The sequence below is a fragment of the Triticum urartu genome, chromosome 4A, assembly GCF_056163025.1.
Source record: "Triticum urartu cultivar PI428250 chromosome 4A, HENAU_Tu73, whole genome shotgun sequence".
NCBI classification, from domain to species: Eukaryota; Viridiplantae; Streptophyta; class Magnoliopsida; order Poales; family Poaceae; genus Triticum; species Triticum urartu.
The window spans coordinates 613916911-613936962 of NC_141876.1; the positions used below are offsets into that span (position 1 = coordinate 613916911).

Here is a 20052-nt window from a genome sequence, read left to right on the forward strand (position 1 = left end):
GCCTCGTTGGGCATTGGTTCCGGTTCGTCTGGACCCTTTGGTCCCGGTTCCAGACACGAACCGGGACCAATGGGCCTCGCTCCTGACCCACATCTATTGGTCCCGATTCGTGGGTTGAATCAGGACCAAAGAAGGGCCTTTAGTCCCGGTTCTAGCCACAAACCGGAACCAATGATGTGGATATATATATATACCACCTCGCCCGCGAGCAGAGCACTCCACTGCTCTGTTTTTTCTAGCCGGCGAGGGGAGGGCTTTGTGGTGCTCTAGCTCACCTCCTATGCACATGAGGTGTTCGATGAAATGCCCGAACCACACTACTTAAGATTTCTCCTCTCCAAACTCGACCTCCAAGCTCCATTTTCCTCAAGATCTGTCTAGGTTTAGCGGTACGTCCTGTCCCGTCCCCGTCTTCACCGTCGTCGATCGCCCGCGCCGATCTCGTCGCCGGCACCACCGTGGCGAGCCTCTTGTTCTCATCTTCTTTCTAAAAGAAAAAGTTCTTACTTGTATGATTTAGATCAATTGTTACCTTGGTTGCAATTATGATCGCATTTTCTTATTTTTATTATTGTTTGTTATTATATAGTGCGATGGTTTTGGTATCCGCCTCCGTCAGTCCTCGTCCTGTATATGATTCGGATGTGGTATATATTATCTTTTATAACTATTTGGTTCATTTATTGTTTATGACAATTATGGCAACCAACGTGACATAGATATTTTTATCTAGGAGGTATGTGAACCAGAAATTCCAACCGACCCTATTGTCGAGAGGTTAAATTTAGTTGAAGACGAAAACAATTACTTGAAGGAAAAAATAAAAAATTGAGGAGGAGAAGATGATATTGGAGTTGCATGTTGCGGATGTTGTCGATGATCACAAGATCAAGATGGATGCAATGCGCTTGAAGATTAGAAAGATTAGAAAATATGCCATTAATACCGAGGCTTGGTATCATTATGCCATTTGATCAATTGTTACCTTGGTTGCGATTATGATCGCATTTGTTGTTGCACTAAAATGTTTTACATAGTTTCAATGTATGGTTTAATTAGATGCTCTGGAGAGCTATATGTTGTTCAGTGAGAACCATGTATGTACTTTGGTTTTAATGTGATGATGAATTTCTATTAATTTGGTCACTTATCTATTCATGATGTTCTGTAATGGTTTTTGACACACTTAATTATATATAATGCACGCAGATAAACTGGCAATGGATGTACGGTGATAGACGCACCTTCGAGTACATTAAGGGCGTGCATGATTTTCTCGAAGTGGCTGAGGCAAACAAGCAGAATGGTTTTATGTGTTGTCCATGCCCTATATGTGGGAATACGGAGTCTTACTCTGACCGAAAAATCCTTCACAACCAACTACTTTATAAGGGTTTCATGCCACACTATACTGTTTGGACCAAGTACGGAGAAATAGGGGTTATGATGGAAGACAGCGAAGAAGAAGAGGATGATGACAACTATGTGCCCCCTGAATACGGTGATGCTGCAACAGGGGAAGTTAAAGATCAAGCGGAACCAGACGATGTGCCCGATGATGATCTCCGCCGGGTCATTGTTGATGCAAAGAGACAGTGCGAAAGTGAAAAGGAGAAGTTGAAGTTCGATCGCATGTTAGAGGATCACAAAAAAGGGTGTACCCCAATTGTGAAGATGGAAACACAAAGCCCGGTACCGTACTGGAATTGTTGCAGTGGAAGGTAGAGAATGGTGTGCCTGACAAAGGATTTGATAAGCTACTGAAAATATTGAAGAAGAAGCTTCCAAAGGATAACGAATTTCCCGACAATACATATGCAACAAAAAAGGTCATATGCCCTCTAGGATTGGAGGTGCAGAAGATACATGCATGCCCTAATGACTGCATCCTCTACTGCGGCGCGTACGAGGATTTGAATGCATTGCCCGGTATGTGGTGCATTGCGGTATAAGATTAGACGAGATGACCCTGGTGATGTTGACGGCGAGCCCCCCAGGAAGAGGGTTCCTGCCAAGGTGATGTGGAATGCTCCTATAATACCACGGTTGAAACGTCTGTTCAGAAACAAAGAGCATGCCAAGCTGATGCGATGGCACAGAGAGGACCATAAGAAAGACGGGAAGTTGAGAGCACCCGCTGACGGGTCGCAGTAGAGAAAAATCGAGAGAAAATACTGGGAGGAGTTTGCAGGTGACGCAAGGAACGTATGATTTGGTTTAAGCGCGGATGGCATTAATCCTTTCGGGGAGCAGAGCAGCAATCACAGCACCTGGCCCGTGACTCTATGTATCTATAACCTTCCTCCTTGGTTGTGCATGAAGCGGAAGTTCATTATGATGCCAGTTCTCATCCAAGGCCCTAAGCAACCCGTCAACGACATTGATGTGTACCTAAGGCCATTAGTTGAAGAACTTTTACAGCTGCGGAATGGAACGGTGTACGTGTGTGGGATGAGCACAGACAGGAGGAATTTGACCTCCATGTGTTGCTGTTTGTAACCATCAATGATTGGCCTGCTCTCAGTAACCTTTCAGGACAAACAAACAAGGGATACCACGCATGCACGCACTGTTTAGTTAACACCGAAAGTATATACCTAGACAAATGCAGGAAGAATGTGTACCTGGGGCATCGCCGATTTCTTCCGACCAACCGTCAATGTCGAAAGAAAGGCAAGCATTTCAAAGCATAACATCTGTGACGAGTGGATTGCACAGCACCTAGGATAAGAAAAGCCGAAATCCATGGCAGCCCTCATGACACTTATGACCCGCTTTTGCGCAGGAGAAGATAGCTGGCTAGCTCGCAGCAATAACATGACCAAGAGCCCTGGTAATTCAGATACCAAGGACAGCAGTGGCAGGTCGCGTCGCAACAAGCAAAAGCGCCGCATTAACGACGACAATGCTGAGGATACGACAGTTAATGCCGGATTCAAAGGCTCTAAACCCGGTCAGCGGAAAAAGCCATTCAAAAGAAATACTCCGGGCCCGTCCAGTTTGGACCGAATACTCGACCGCTCATGCCAGATACATGGCACCCCCGAAAAACCAGCCAATCACACCAACAGGGATTGTTGGATGTTCAAGCAGGAAGGCAAGTTAAATGCCAAAAGCAGAGACAAGGGGCTGCATAGCGATGACGAGGAGGAGCCCCGGCAGCCGAACAACAGTGGACAGAAAGGTTTTCCCCCACAAGTGCGGATGGTGAACATGATATACGCAACCCACGTCCCCAAGAGGGAGCGGAAGCGTGCGCTAAGGGACGTATACGCGATGGAGCCAGTCACCCCAAAGTTCAACACATGGTCTTCCTGCCCGATCACTTTTGATTGAAGGGACCACCCCACTAGCATCCCTCATGGCAGATTCGCCGCATTGGTTCTAGACCCAATTATTGACGGATTTCACCTCACTAGAGTCCTTATGGACGGCGGCAGCAGCCTGAACCTGCTTTATCAGGATAGAGTGCGGAAAATGGGCATCGATCCCTCGAGGGTTAAACCCACCAGAACGACCTTTAAAGGCGTCATACCAGGTGTAGAAGCCAACTGTACAGGCTCAGTTACACTTGAAGTGGTCTTCGGATCTCCGGATAATTTCCGAAGCGAGGAGTTAATCTTCGACATAGTCCCGTTCCGCAGTGGCTATCACGCACTGCTCGGGCGAACCGCATTTGCCAAGTTCAATGCAGTGCCGCACTACGCATACCTCAAGCTCAAGATGCCAAGCCCTCGAGGCGTCATCACGGTCAATGGAAACACCGAACGCTCTCTCCGAAAGGAGGAGCATACGGCGGCTATCGCAGCGGAAGTACAAAGCAGCCTCTCAAGGCAATTCTCTAGTCCGGCCATTAAACGTCTGGACACCGTCAAGCGCGCCCGGAGTAACCTACACCAAGGCCGCCCGGCACGTTCAGATCAAGCGTAACAATGCGGCCCCAATCCCAGCCCTCGCGAACTTGCGAAACCAGTGCTACGCGTACATAACTACGCTCTGGAAATACCATGGGCACAGGGGGAGGGGCACCATCACGGCACGCCCGAAACGCGGCTTAAACCGCACTAGGGGCTGCCGATTTCTTAATTTTTCTCTTATTTTCAGGACTCCATTCTTCGGAAGGCTTGTCCGACAGTACAATTGCCGCACAAACGATACAACCAGGGAAGCAGAAAGCTACGCCGCACTACGGAACTCTAAGGTGGTCTCTATAACGAGCAGTATACCTGTTTCGCATAACATTCCGCAGCTCGCCCCTGGAAAGGACATATTTGATAGTCCCATCTTTTGCTTATCGCACTATTTGTATCGTCCTGCTTTGATCACAGCTTTTTTAAATAAACAATGCATAGCTTCCATCTATTATTGCATTACTCTTTTTTATGAATATATGTTGATTAATGACATGTTGCGCCCATACACTTTGGTACGGCGAATACGCCAGGGGCTTAAGTACCCCACAACATGGTGTGAGAAGTCCGAACACTTTCACAAGTGCGGCACCCCGAACTTATAGCATTATATGCATCGGCTCCGAATCATGTCTTGGGTCAATAGTTGGGTTTGCCCGGCTCCTATGTTTTGGTACCTTACGTTATGTTATATCGGCTAAGGTAGCACTAGGAGAACTACTGCGATTGTGCCCCAGTTGAGCTGGGCTAAGCACCTCAGTAGAGAAAGCTAAAACTGCCCGTCATGATGAGGTGAGAGCTGGTCGCTGTTCGAGAGGTTTTCGAGTCCCTAAAGACTTGTGCTGCTTAGAGCGAGGAGTCGGCTTTGTCCGGCCTAGGCGTGGATAGCGCCCAGAACTCGGTCTTCCGAACACTAGGGGCTTCGCCGAAATTTAAAATTATAGAATTCTATGGCTAAGTGAGAGTGTTCAAGCATTACAGTCTGATTGCCTTGTTCGTTGTGTTGAGCGCCTCCCTCGAAGGACCCAAGAATGGGAAAAAGAGCGCTCATGTTTATCCCGAACACCCCAGCACTCGTGCCATGGGGGCAGAAGCCGACGACTCGCCATCTCTCAAATTTGATAAACGGCCACACAGAAGGTAATGTTTTAAATTCAAAAGGCATTTCTTCGCGCACATGAACAAGTTTTCAGCGCATAGGACAAAACGAGCGAGTTCACTACATTCATGGAACATTCATCCGCCACAAGGCAGGCACCCTTCAGAACGCCCTCATAATACATCTCAGGCTTGCGATGCTCCTTGCCCGGCGGTGGCCCGTCCTTCACAAGCTTCTCAGCATCCAGCTTGCCCCGGTGCACCTTCGCACGGGCAAGCACCCTACGGGCACCCTCGATGCATACGGAGCGCTTGATGACTTCGAGCCTTGGACAGGCCTCCACCAGCCACCTCATCAGCCCGAAGTAGCTCCCAGGCATGGCCTCTCCAGGCCACAGCCGGACTATGAGGCCCTTCATGGCCTGTTCGGCCACCTTATAGAGCTCGACCGGCTGTTTCAGCTGGTCGCTTAAGGGCACCGGGTGTTCGGCCTCAGCATACTGAGACCAGAACACCTTCTCCATCGAGCTTCCCTCCTCGGCTTGGTAGAAGAAGGCGGCATCCAACACGCTACGGGGCAAGTCTGCGAATGCTCCTGGAGAGCTCCGGATTCGGGTAAGTGACAAGTAATTCACTTTTACGTGCTTGCTTTGCATAAACAATGCCTTACCCGCCGCTATCTTTTTTATTGCCTCAACCTCCTCGAGGGCCTTCTGGGCTTCGGCCTTGGCAGACTTGGCATCTTCAATGGCCGCCGCGAGCTCAGACTCTTGCGTCTTCGAGTCAAGCTCCAAACTCTCATGTTTTTTCATGAGAGCCTGGAGCTCTTGCCGCACCTCGCCAACCTGTGTCTCATGCTTCTCCCGCTCAGTGCGCTCCGTGGCCGCCCTCTTTTCGGCATCGGACAGCGCTTGCTTAAGGGTCGCCACCTCAGTTGTGGCCCCTACAATAGCCGCGTTAATCCTGTCACTTTTTGCAATTGCACCTTTCACATATTTCAATAAGGTATTTCTTACCTTCCTTCTCCTCGAGCTGCTGCTTGGCTAGGCCGAGCTCTTGCTCGGACCACTCAAGGTTCTGCTTCAGCGTATCCACCTCCGCAGTCAGTGCGGCGGAGGCCAGCAGCGAAGCCTGCATACGCATATTGACTTGATTATGTTAGACTCCTGCGAATGTTATTAGATCCTCTATTCGGCTTTTCTTTCCGAACGCCGAACAGAGCATCAGGGGCTACTGTCTATGCGGTAATATTTTTACATATTCTTTACTTACCTCAAAGCCTGTTAGAAGGCTGGCACAGGCTTTAGTCAGTCCGCTCTTGGCGGATTGAACCTTCTGGATCACCGCACTCATAATAGTGCGGTGCTCCTCGTCGATGGAGGCGCCGTTAAGCGTCTCCAGCAAATTGTCCGGTGCCTCCGATTGGACGGAGGTCACCGGCTCGGTAGGCTTGCTCCTCTTGGAAGGAGGCTGCCTACTGGAGTCCGGAACCGTTAAAGGTTCCGGCGCGGTGTTCGGCTCAAGGCCGGACTTGGAGCCCTTGGGGGTTCTATCCCCTTTACACCTGGAGTCCGGGAGGTTGCCTTGCGGCGCCTCCAGGACCACCTCCTCCTAGCTTGGAACCTGTTCGGACGCCACCTCGGCACCGTCCGTAGGGTGGGGGGAGGAAGCCGTCGGAAGCGAATTCACATCCGACAAATCCAGGGAGCCGCTCGACGACTCGTCGAGCCCGGCCTTGGGCGGACTGCACAATCATGTTCGACGTAAGGAAAAGCTGTGCAATGGGGGAATACTATGGATCGCTCTGGTATCCGGATACTTACAATCTCTCCAAGGGCTTGGCCCTGTGCGTCCACTCCTCTTCGTCGTCGTCGGCGTTGGTGGAGTAGTCCGGAGGAGGGGTCTTCCCCCTCTTGGACCCTTCGGCCTCCCCGGTTGGGGCGACCTTCCTTTTCTTCCCTCCCCCCGCTGGAGGGGGAGAGGTCTCTTCTTCCTCCTCCTCGTCTTCATGGGAGAAGTGCACCTTGGAGTCGTCGGATGATGAATCCGAAACCTCCTGGCACCGGGCACTCTTTCGAGTCCCCGTGGCCTTCTTCTTGGCCTTCTACTCCGGCACCACGTAGGGTACCGGAACCAGCAGCTTCGCCAAGCGAGCGTCCGCTGGGCCTTCGGGCAAAGGAGCTGGACAGTTGATCTGTCCGGACGTCTCCTGCCAATCCTGTCAAAGGTAAGGGAGCTTAGATCCCGCATGGAGTCAAACTATGAAAAACTAATACCCTGTAAAAGTTAAAAACAGCTTACCGCACGAGCGTGACGCTACGTGCTGAATCCGCGATCGTCGGTAGCGGATGCGGGGGCCTCGGCGCCCTTGAAAAGAACCTTCCAGGCATCTTCGTACGTCGTGTCGAAGAGCCTGCTCAGAGTTCGGTGCCGCGCCGGGTCGAACTCCCATAGGTTGAAAGCCCGTTGTTGACACGGGAGGATCTGGCAGATGAGCATAACCTGGACTACGTTGACAAGTTTGAGCTTCCTGTCCACCAGGGTTTGGACGCATGTTTGGAGTCCGGTCAGATCTCCTTTTTTACCCCACGACAGGCCCGTCTCTTTCCAGGAGGCGAGCCGTGTAGGGGGTCCGGATCGGAACTCGAGGGCTGCGACCCATTCATGGTCGCGCGGCTCGGTGATGTAAAACCACCCCGACTGCCACCCCTTTAGGGATTCCACGAAGGAGCCCTCGAACCATAGGACGTTGGGCATCTTGCCCACCATGGCGCCTCCGCACTCCGCTTGGGTGCCGTGCACCACCTTCGGCTTGACATTGAAAGTCTTGAGCCATAGGCCGAAATGGGGGCGGATGCGGAAGAAAGCCTCGCACACGACGATAAACGCCGAGATGTTGAGGACAAAGTTCAGGGCCAGATCGTGGAAATCCAGGCCATAGTAGAACATGAGCCCCCGGACAAATGGGTGGAGAGGGAAGCCCAGTCCGCGGAGGAAATGGGAGAGGAACACCACCCTCTCATGGGGCCTAGGGGTGGGGATGAGCTGCCCCTCTTCGGGAAGCCGGTGCGCAATGTCGTTAGACAAGTATCCGGCCTTCCTCAGTCTTTTGATGTGTCCCTCCATGACGGAGGAGACCATCCACTTGCCTCCCGCTCCGGACATGGCTGGAGAAGGTTGAGGTGGGGTGTGCGGACTTGGGCGCTGGAGCTCGAGGGCGCGGAAATGGATATGCAAAGGAGGAAGAAGGTGTGGATGAAAAGGTGGATCCTTATCCCCTTATATGGGCCGACGCGACTATGCGCCCCCATCAGCCTGATAAAACTCACTTATCTCCCAAGCGCCGTAGTCAATGGCGCGGTTGGGTTACCCACACCCGTATTGATGAGAATCCCGGAATGAGGGGACACGATCTCTACTTTAACAAGACATGCCAAGGAAACCGCCTCGCTAAACGCGCTGAGGTGGATAGTAAAATGATTCGAATAAAGACTCGGCCGTGGTGTGATGTCACGCTACGGAATACGTCAGCAGATTAGATTTGTGTAAATATTATTCTCTCTATGGAAATATGTGGAAACTTATTTTGCAGAGCCGGACACTACCTTTGTGTTCAAAATCTTCTATGAAGTACTTGGAGGAGGAACCCGCCTTGCAATGCCGAAGACAATATGCGCGCCGGACTCGTCGTCATTGAAGCCTGGTTCAGGGGCTACTGAGGGAGTCCTGGATTAGGGGGTGTCCGGATGGCCGGACTATACCTTCGGTCGGACTCCTGGACTATGAAGATACAAGATTGAAGACTTTGTCCCGTGTCCGGAAGGGACTTTCCTTGGCGTGGAAGGCAAGCTTGGCGATACGGATATGTAGATCTCCTACCATTGTAACCGACTCTATGTAACCCTAGCCCTCTCTGGTGTCTATATAAACCGGAGGGTTTTAGTCCATAGGACGAACAACAATCATACCATAGGCTAGCTTCTAGGGTTTAGCCTCTCTGATCTCGTGGTAGATCTACTCTTGTACTACCCATATCATCAATATTAATCGAGCAGGACGTAGGGTTTTACCTCCATCAAGGGGGCCCGAACCTGGGTAAAACATCGTGTCCCCTGCCTCCTATTACCATCCGGCCTAGACGCACAGTTCGGGACCCCCTACCCGAGATCCATCGGTTTTGACACCGACAGGAAGGACATGATCATGATGGCTCCGGTGACCGAATGCCGGTGGAAGAAGGCCACCGTGATGACGGCTCCGGTGACCGAACGGAGTCCGGCCAGGTATATATATTAATTAAGCCTATGCTGACTAGCTAATTGATGCATTAATTGTTTTGGTATGTACACATATTAACTCTCTTATTTCTTCTTTTCTATCCCCCCGGATCGAGCCAAGCTTCGATAACGAGACGAGGCCCGAAGAAAAGAGGATGAAAGGTTCACGATCACAGCAATCGCGGGCGATGGCCAACCGATTGAACCCAGCCAGACCAAGGAAGCATTTTCTGCTCAGTGCGGGGTTCTTGTTAGGGACATGATCCCAATCAGCATCCACCAATGGAATAAGCCTAAGAACGAAGACCCTCAAGTGTCTTATGTCAATGATAGATAGAAAGATGATCTTTGGACCGCGCTGAAGGCAAATTTCTCCCTACCGTCAGAGGAGGATCCAGAGAAGCCAGTTATAGAGCCATTGGTCAAGGCTCATGATCTTAAGAAGACGGCAGATCTATTAAGGAGGTGGAAGAATGAGTTGAAATCAACATTTGTCGACAAAGGGAAGACTCCAGAATTCACCGGCCAATTTGAGAAGATAAGAGATCAGTGTCCCGCATTTGTGGCCTACAAGACATTGGAGAAGGGTAAGAAGATGTCAGCGACAAACAAGATAAATGCTGCAAAGAAGGAGCATCACCATCACACGGGGTCAGGTGGCTGCCTCAAAGCCCAGCCATTGTGGGACAAGGTTGAGAATGACCTGCTTGATAAAGGGATCGAACCAGAGACATTAAACTGGCCAGACCGTTGAAGGACTTGGTTCTTCGGGGTTGGGGGAACCTTGGACCCTGAAACAGGGAAGTGCGTTTGGACGGACAAGCAAGTTGAAATACCTGTCAAGAAGCTTCAGAAGTATATCGTTGGAGCGCAGCCAGGGACGTTCGTTCCCGACAGAGAGAACAAAGAGCTCACAGAGGCCCTTGGGAATCCTAAGCACCCTGGATGAACATGAGGCACGACAGGCTCCGTTGCATGGAAGGTTGGGATTCCCGGTGCATGCGGTTACAAAACCCGGGAGAGGAGGAGGAAAGTGGAGCAGAGCGAACTGCAGAAGTTGAATGCAAGGGTACGGAAGCTAGAGGAACAAGCAGTTCACAGCCAGCGACCTGCCGGAGCTACCCCGCCATCTCAACGGAGAAGCAGCGTCGCTTCCACCGTGCTCCTTCAGCAGCCTGACTTCACGGCTCCTAGCTACCCCGTGGATGCTATCACGGAGGCTCAACATTGCCACCTTATGATGCAATGGCAGAACCTCAAAGTCAAGGCGGCTGTCGGCTCTGTTGCACCTCCTGAACCCGACGCAACTTTTCACTGCCTTCCGATTCCACAAGGCTATGCTGTTGTGATGGGATGAAATAATGGAGGGATTTGAGGAGCTCGAGCTTGACCACCCTACCGGTGAAGGGGAGAATCGGCTGGGTCTTGCTCTGAGGACTCCATGTCTGTGGCGGAAGGAGCACATCAAGCTTCCGAACTGGACGCCTCCCCTCCTCCTCCTCCTCCGGCGAGTCAGGGCACTCCGCCTCCTCCTCCGACGAGTGATAAAGGCACTCCGCCTCCTTCTCCGGCTGCTCCGGCACGTGGCGGCACTCTGCCTCCTTCTCCACCTGCTCCGGCGCGTCCGAGCAGCCCGCTTCCTCCTCCGCCTTGTCAACAATGGTGGAAGACAGCCTCCGCCGCTCCGGCTGCTCCGGCACGTCATAGCACTCCGCCTCCTTCTCCGCCTCGTAAGCAACAAAGGAAGACAATTGCAGACGCTCGGGCTGCTCTGGCGTCTAGCAGTACAGCCAGAAGCGGGAGGCAATACAGATTCGGTCCATCTCTCAAGCCTCTAGAGAAGTTACCATACGAGAGGACCGTGGAGGAAAACACGGAGATCTGTAAAGCCTATGTGAAGGACTTCTTTGAAATGCGAAGAGCTATGAAACATCCACCTCCGGAGGAGAAGATAGATTCCGTGAAAGTTCAACACACTATTGATGCCCTGAAGCGACCACCACTGCCTTCGCCGGATGACAACTCCGTTGTCTTAAAAAGACATATGAAGATGCGTGACGGTCAGGAACTACTTCAACTGAAAAAAGGTTAGCAGATCGAAGAAGAGGGGAAAAAATTCCCCAGCTCGGAGAATAGGAGAATCAATCGTGCCCCCCGCTCAAGGTGTCTAGAGACATCGTCGCAAATCTGCCGGGGATGTTGCCCGGTACCAATCCTGGTGATTACCTGCCCGACGATGCACATTTTGATACAATGGAGGTGGAAAAATTCAAATACCAGTACAGGAAGCCTCTCATCAAAGATGGAAGTCCTCCTCTAACAACGATGATGCGAAGATTCCATCAATGGTACATGAAAACCAGCAGGGAGTCTGGGAAGGATGCTTTGTCGATGAGAATTAAAGAGGACCACGACTTCATTGGACAAGAACTGTTAACTGTTGATTTTGACGAGTTTTTTCAGTTCTACAATCTAAAGGCCCTCGACAAATCACTCGTGGCTTTCTACTGTCTATAAGTACTACTTTTTGTAATTAAGTGTCTATATATATAGCTTAGCTCTTTCATTGCATGTATATATAATTATCCTCACTATATTATGCAAAATGAAGATCGTCGAATGCAGAAAAGCACAAATCTATGACATTGGGTTCATTAACCCAAATATCAGACATGAATGGACGGTTAAAAACAGAGTCGCAGATACTAAGGACAACTTGCTGCAATTGTTGCTCAAGAATCAAAGAAAAGATAAAATACTCTTTCCTTACAACTTCAAGTGAGTGTTACTGTCTTGTGCACATTCGGTTTCCCTTATTACTCGAGGTTATAGTAATGTAACTGATTAGTTATGCATGCTTGCGCAGCTACCACTTTATTCTCCTAGAGATTAAGCTTGAGCAGGGACTAGTAACCGTCTTAGACTCGAGATGAAAAGATCCTGAGGACTATGCGGACATGACTGAGATGCTCCAGAAGTAAGTTCAATCGATCATTATCGCACCATATCGGCAACTTTGTTCATTTCTTGATATCAAGTAATTATTTTCTTTGTCTGGCAGGGTTTGGAAAGAGTTCACCGCAATTTCTCCGGGACTGTCGACCGAGCTGAAATTTAAACACCCGGAAGTAAGTACTACTACCTAGTTCCGCGCATCTCCCATTGGTTCTAGGTAGTTTCATCAATACCATTTAGCATGCTTGCTTATTACTTTGATTGACCTCTATTTCTCGTAAAGTGCTTGTGGCAGGAAGCCGGGAATGATTTCTATGGATACTACGTTTGCGAGCTCATCTACAATGAGACGGCCAAGAATAAGCGGGGCTACTCTGAAAAACAATATGAAGTGCTTAAGCAAAATTATTCACAATTTTATTTTATTACCATAATTTGTGTTGAGTTTCAATCATACACTTGTATTGACCCTCTTCTTTGATTTAGATCTGGCAGATGCGGGATGATCTCCTACCACAAGATCGCATAAAAGCAATTCAATAGGAAATCGCAGGATTCTTCCTTGACCATGTCATCAATAAATCCGGAGAATACCATGTGAAACTTGACTTCAGGTGTTAGGGATTGTAAGAGATCTTATATTGTATATATGTAGCTAGTAGCGTCGTATAGATATACGAAAACTTGTTGTTCGATCAATCTCTCAGAGAAGGAGGAGGTCAATCACTTCTATCTGTATATGTTCATGACGATCTTGTGTACTTAATGGTTTCCTTCATTTGCTTACTAGCTCACGTGTCGCGAGTTCTCTCTATACGTATAGTACGTAGAGTCGACCAAGCACGGAGATAAGAGAGGTCACTTCTCTCTATTAGCTAGCTAACACAATATATGAAACCCCTAAATTAACCCTACAAAACCCCCCAACCCCTCCCCCCCCCTTTAAAAACAAACAAAAACCCTAGGCCCTGAACTGCTGACGCGTGGATGCTTTTTGGTCCCGGTTGGTGTTACCAACCAGGACTAAAGGCCCTCCTGCCTGCGCAAGCCGCAGCGGCCACGTGGATCCCCATGTGTCCCGGTTCGTAGGCGAGCCATGACTAAAGGTATTGGGCTTTAGTCCCGACCCTTTAGTCCCGGTTCCAGAACCGGGACAAATGGGCCTCTGGAACCGGGACAAATGGGCATTTTTCTACTAGTGAGGTCCTCGCTCCTAACGCAGCCCCTTTAGTCTCGGTTGGTAGCTGGGGCCGGGACTAAAGGTATGTCTTCTGTCCCGATTCTAGTGACCAAACGGGACTAAAGAGATGCCTATATATATGCTTGCCCCTGCCATGGCCGGCCGGCGTGTGGGAGGTGTGTGCTGCTCTGCTCTCACCTCCTATGCATATGAGGTGTTCAATGAAATGCCCGAGCCATACTTAAGCTTTCTCCTCTCCAAGCTCGACCTCGAAACTCCATTTTCCCTAATATTTGCTAGGTTTGGCGGTCCGTCCCGTCCCGTCTCCGTCGTCACCTCCGTCGATCGCCCGCGCCGATCTCGTCGCCGACACCATCATGGTGAGCCTCTTGTTCTTATCTTCTTTTTAAAAGGAAAACATTCTTACTTATATGATTTAGATAGCTACTTGTATAATTTTCTTACTTTTATTATTGTTTGTTATCATATAGTGCCATGGTTTTGAAAAAAAAGGGCATGTGTGTTCTATGATCTATTATATAGCTCTCGTCCGGTCTATGATTCGGATGTGGTTAATTTCTTTTATAACTACTAGCAAAAGGGCCCATGCGTTGCAACAGGAGAAAATAATAACACACACTCTTAATTTATAAAAAAATGGTCTATAATCTGAGTATTTGTGTAGTTACGGCCCAAACCAAGATGATCTTTGCCTACAAAAGCGCAAGTTCAACATTCCACATGTCTTCTATTTAAACACACGACTTGCATGTATATTTAAGACATACAAAGAAACCGGCAAGTGATCTTCAATTTGGTCTCCAATCTTGATTTTGCTGAGATGTTCATCCATAATCCGGATGAGTACCGATATGACTGAAATATGGGTAATGCACTGTTGACGTGAACAATTTTATCTCCGGCGAATTACAGGATTAAACTATTTCGATTGTGGTTAGCAAGTACTCCCATGCGCCCATGCGCGAATAAGGAGGCGGAAAGCGTCGAGGAAGAATCCGGACCAATTAGTTAACACTTGGCTATGTAGTGCTACATCACATCAGAACCTTATTTTACGTGTCAACTTCTTTTTGGCGGGCATCAGAACCTATTGTTTCCCCTCGGCTGGATAGAAATGAAACAAACCAGTTGTTATCATATCCACCATAGTCTACATCACATCACAATGCGTGCATCTATACTTTCCTTACCCGGCCAGGAGTAGACTATGTTCCACAGTGTACGAGATTTGCAAATTTTACATATAAACATCCTATTTGATATGTTTACATATAAATCACGGGGAAAGAAGTGATGATAGGCTATTACCATGGTGCATGATGTGGTTGAAAGGAGGCACAAAAGAAGCACAACCTGTGATTGCTACATCCACAATCTCAGCGATAAGAAGATGACACTTCTGAGGTGACATGCTGACACACATGTGAGGGAGAAAAAACGAAGACAAACCATGGTCATGACAATTAAACATGCGAAAGGGGAGGAACAGTTTATAGCATGTCAAGCTGTTGATCAGTTAACACTAGAGACTGTGAGGCGCACACAAGGGGAAAAGGGCACGAGAAAATAGGCAATGTGCCCAAGACCAAGCTTTGGCCAACAGGAATAAGGTCTTGTTTGTTTCGGCTGCAGCTTCGATAGAACCAGCTATGGACTGTGATGGCAAAGCTGCTGTGCTGAGGAAGTTTCTACAGTTAAGGTTAGTTGTTTAACAATGTAGTTGTGAAAATGACTGTGGGCTGGTGAAAAAGCAGAAATGCCCCTAGAGTGCTGAGATCAGGGTAACTTATTGATTGCAAGCCTTAACCAAGTTCACAATAAGTATATAATTAAAACATGATTTTTTTCCCAAGAATATACGAATTAAAAAATACACAATGTTTCAATGCCACTCAAGTTGAAATTTACATTACGGTATCGAGTTCTAATAGCGATGCCCTTGCTTTTGGAAGTAAGGTAAATAGAAGTAGATGCGTAAGTCTGAAGCAGCACGCGTTCATCCTGATTTCTCATGTCTGATCTCAATGCCATGCACGATCAGACCACGCTTCTGTGTCACTTCTCCTTCCGTCTCCATCAGGCTGAAGGACATCTCAGCATATAATTCATTCCCGCTCGTGTGGAAGTGACCCAGCGATATCTCCATCCAACCGTCGGCTCTGCGCTGAGGCTGAGCTACACCCAGTTCTGGCGGCGGCGTCCAATTCTCACCAAGGAGAACCGGACTGGTATATTCCATTATTTGTCCAAAGTAGAGCGTGGCCTTCTGGATTGGATAATTGAACCCACTGAAATTTTGGGTCCTCTTAAACACGAGGTAAGCTCCGTACTTGGAGTCTGGGGTGAGCATGTCGGTGTGTATGTTACGATCTCTACCTCTATTGACTTGAATCCATGGCGGTACAGGAGGAATTGGGGGTAGGAGAGGTGAGATCTGTTACAGGAGAGGTAGAGTTCGGGGGAGGAAGAGAGAGCAGGGGAAGGGGAAAGTTACAACTCTAGATAATTCTCGATGCCCCTACACACACAGCCGCTCCCTGGCTTATCCACCCAACTCCCAGGTGGACGGGTCGAACCGCCGATTGGGCCTTCGTCTTCTCTTGCGCTGGCCCTCCTTGTCCTCCTGGGCTTGGCCCGTGTCCGCGTCCGTGACATTCTCCCTGCCTTCAGCACCGGCTTGACCCCAAGCCGCAGCCCCCGGGAACCGACTGCGGAGCTCGAAGTAGTCCTCCCATGACGCCAATGACGCTGGTTGCGATGCCCACTTGATCAGCACTTGAGGTATCTTGGCCGCTCCTCTGGTAACCACCCGGCGCGCCAGGACTTGCTCCGGGATGGCCGGCACAGAGTGCTCCTTGGGTGGTGCAAGCAGTTCCGGTTCGACCGTGGTTGCTGGTGGCAGAGCTCCGCGAAGAAGTGATACATGAAACACTGGGTGTACCTTGCTTGACTCTGGAAGTTGCAGACGGTAGGCAACGGCTCCGATGCGAGCTGTGACCTGGAAGGGACCAAAGTAACGGAAGGATAGTTTGTGATTAGCACGTTCCGCAACTGAAACCTGGACATAAGGCTGGAGCTTGACGAACACCCAATCCCCCACGGCAAACTCGCGCTCTGACCGGTTCTTGTCTGCTTGGTCCTTCATTCGCTGGCGAGCTCGCTCCAGATGCTGTTTGAGCAAGTCTGTTACCAGGGCGTGTTCGTGCATCCAAACAGAGAGGTCCGGCGGAGCAGCTGCAGATGCATCCAGAATGCCGAAATGCCGAGGAGGGTGGCCATAAAGCATCTCAAAAGGAGACATCCCAAGTGCAGAATGCAGCGATGTATTGTACCAGAATTCTGCCTGATGTATCCATTGGAACCAGCGGTGAGGGTAGGCATGGACAAAGCAGCGGAGGTATGCCTCCGGACACTGATTAACCCGCTCGGTAGTGCCATCTGTCTGAGGATGATAGGCCGAGGACATACGCAGTTCTGTGCCAGCTTGACGAAACAGTTCTCGCCACAATTTACTGGTAAAAATGCGATCTCTGTCGGACACCAGAGCATGAGGCAACCCATGATATTTGTAGACATTAGTCATGTAAGCAGATGCCACTTGAACCGCCGAGAAGGGGTGTGCCAGCGGCACAAAATGGGCATATCTTGTCAGTTTGTCCACAACCACCATGATGCAGCTATATCCCCTCGACGCTGGCAGCCCTTCGACAAAGTCAAGTGTAACAGTATGCCAAGGGTGCGCTGGCACCTCTAGTGGTTCGAGCAGTCCCGGAGTGCGAACATGTTCTGGTTTGGCTTGTTTGCAAACTGCACACTCGGACACAAACTTCACCACTGCTGCCTTCATACCAGACCAGGCAAACAACCTTTTGAGCCGGTCGTAAGTCACATGTATACCTGAGTGCCCGCCCAAAGGACTGGAATGCATGGATCTGAGGATCATATCCTGGGCTGCCGTGTTTGATCCAAGCAACACGCGACCTTTATACCGGATCACGCCATCCCGCACTGTATAGGGTGCTGAAGGGTCCAAGACACCACTATATTTCTGCAACAGATCACGTGCCTGGGGATCAGATTGATATCCGCAAGTGATGTCCTCGAGCCAAGAGGGTAGCGCCACAGAAATGGCCAACAAGGCGCCATCACGACGCAACAAGGCATCCGCTGCTCGGTTCTCAACCCCTTTCTTGTATACAATGCGGTACTGTAACCCCAACAGTTTGGTGAGGGCACGGCGCTGCCAAGACGTAGTGAGGCGCTGATCATCCAGATGAGAAAGACTACGTTGGTCAGTGCGGATAATGAATTCCCCAGTTTGCAAGTAGGGTCGCCAGTGATCGACTGCCATCAATACTGCCATAAACTCCTTCTCATAAGCTGACAACCCTTGGTTTCGAGGACCGAGTGCCTTGCTGAAGAATGCCAATGGGTGGCCAGCTTGCATCAACACAGCACCAACACCAGTGTTAGAAGCATCTGTTTCGACCTTAAATGGAAGATCAAACCGCAGTAGTGCAAGGACGGGGGCTGTGATCAAAGCCTGCTTGAGATGCTGGAACGCTGATTCTGCTTCCTCACTCCATACAAAGACAGCCCCTTTTTTCAACAGATTGGTCAATGAGCGACTGATAATGCCAAAGTTGCGGACAAAATGTCGATAGTACCCTGCCAGTCCAAGGAACCCACGAACCTCCCTGGCATTGGTGGGTGTCGGCCAGTCCTTGACGGCTGCAATATTCTTATCGTCAGTCGATACCCCCGCTGCGCTGATGACATGCCCCAAATAGGTGAGCCTTGGCTGTGCAAATTTGCATTTGGACATCTTGAGGTAAAATTGGTGCTTGGCTAGCAACTGAAACACTTGTCGCAACAACTCGCAATGTCGTTCAAGAGTAGAGCTGTGCACCAAGATATCGTCGATGAACACCAGAACACCTTTGCGTAGCAAGGGAGATAGCACGATATTCATGGTGCCCTGGAAAGTGGATGGACCACCAGTCACACCATTAGGCATCACCTTGAACTCATAATGCCCATGGTGCATCTTGAAGGCAGTCTTGAATTCTTCGCCTGGCTTCATGCGAATTTGATGGAACCCGGAACGCAGGTCTAAGCTGGTAAACCAAACAGAACCGCTCAACTCATCAAGAAGTTCTTCTATAATGGGCAGGGGGTAGCGATTCTTGATGGTAATAGCATTTAGTCGTCGGAAGTCAATACAGAACCTCCAGGTCAAATCCTTCTTCTGGACAAGTAACACAGGAGCAGCATAGGGACTGCAACTATGTTGGATGATCCCTTGTTTGATCATTTCTGCCACTTGTCGCTCAATTTCGTCCTTTTGGGTTGGAGTATAGCGATAAGGACGCAAGTTGACTGGTTGAGCTCCTGGAATCAGCGGAATGGTGTGATCAAATGCTCGGTGAGGAGGTAATCCTGTTGGTGGTTCAAAGAGATGAGCAAACTGCTGTAGCAAAAGAGAGACTGAATCCAGAATGCCATCCCCTTCCGCTGGAGCTTCGACTGCACAAAGCTGAATAACCTGATGCACATCATTGCAATCCAACAGGGCATGAAATTGAGCAGAAGACAACTGATAACATTGCTGGACATTGGGTTGAACTCCTACCAAATGCACTTTCCTTCCGTGATGTAAGAACTGGAGTTGCTTGCGACCCCAATGCACATCCATAGGGCTGTGCTTTTCTAGCCAATGCATGCCAACAATCATATCGTAACATCCGAGCGGTAACACCTTCAAAGTGGAACAGAACTTGTGTCCTTGTACCCACCAGTCACAGTTCGACACCTCTTGAGCACAGCAAAGTTGACCACCATCAGCAATATGCACTCGAAGTGGGTGCTTAGCTGCCACTACACCATCCAAACGGGCAGCCAGAGTATCACTTACAAAACTATGCGAACTGCCCGAATCAATTAATATGAGCACTTTTTGTCCTTGGATAGAGCCATGCAGATGGACTGTTTGAGGTGCTACTGTACCATCCAAAGCTGCTTTAGAGATCGTGTGACATTCACGGGCAGAGTCCGAAGCTTCAGATGTCGCGTCAAAACCTGAGATGCCGAGCATGTCAGACAATTCCTAGACCACGTGCAGTTGCACAGCCGTGGCGCATTTGTGCTCGCGCGACCATTTCTCCCCACATAGGTAACAAAGACCACGCGCACGTCGGTATGCTCATAGCGTGGTCAGCCTTTCATCAGTGGAAGCAGAAGAGCGCGCCATATCATTGGGCGCTACTCGTCTTTCTTCGACAGCCGGCATGGGTGGGGGTGGCCGTCCAGGTGGAGGAGGTAATGGCATGGTGCCACGCAATTGAGAGCGCCCCCCAGTGCCGTTGTCCATATGCCTGGGCTCCCGACGTTTGGAAATCTCCAAGGCTTCTTCCTGCAGGTATGCCAAAGAAATAGCAGTATCCAAATCACGGGGATTGTGAACAATGACAACAACTCTAATTTCATCCTTAAGACCATCAACAAAGCGAGAAGGAAACAGAGCAGGATCCCAGGAAGTACTATGAGCTAACAGCGAGTGCATGAGATCATTGAATTTGGTGGTGTAGTCGGACACAGAGTCGGTCTATCG

At 49.6% G+C, this 20052-nt stretch overlaps 1 protein-coding gene across 1 annotated transcript; it reads right to left on the reverse strand.

The window, feature by feature from the left end:
* Window positions 1-15438: 15438 nt before the first annotated feature.
* On the reverse strand, window positions 15439-15792 carry LOC147977362 (F-box protein PP2-B10-like). Its single transcript, XM_087521141.1, has one exon. The coding sequence runs from the start codon at window positions 15790-15792 to the stop codon at window positions 15439-15441; it is 354 nt and encodes a 117-aa protein (XP_087377267.1).
* Between the last annotated feature and the right edge of the window lie 4260 nt (window positions 15793-20052).

Excerpts from the sequence above, each read along its gene's own strand:
- LOC147977362 (XM_087521141.1), bottom strand. The coding sequence starts at position 15,792 with ATGCTCACCCCAGACTCCAAGTACGGAGCTTACCTCGTGTTTAAGAGG.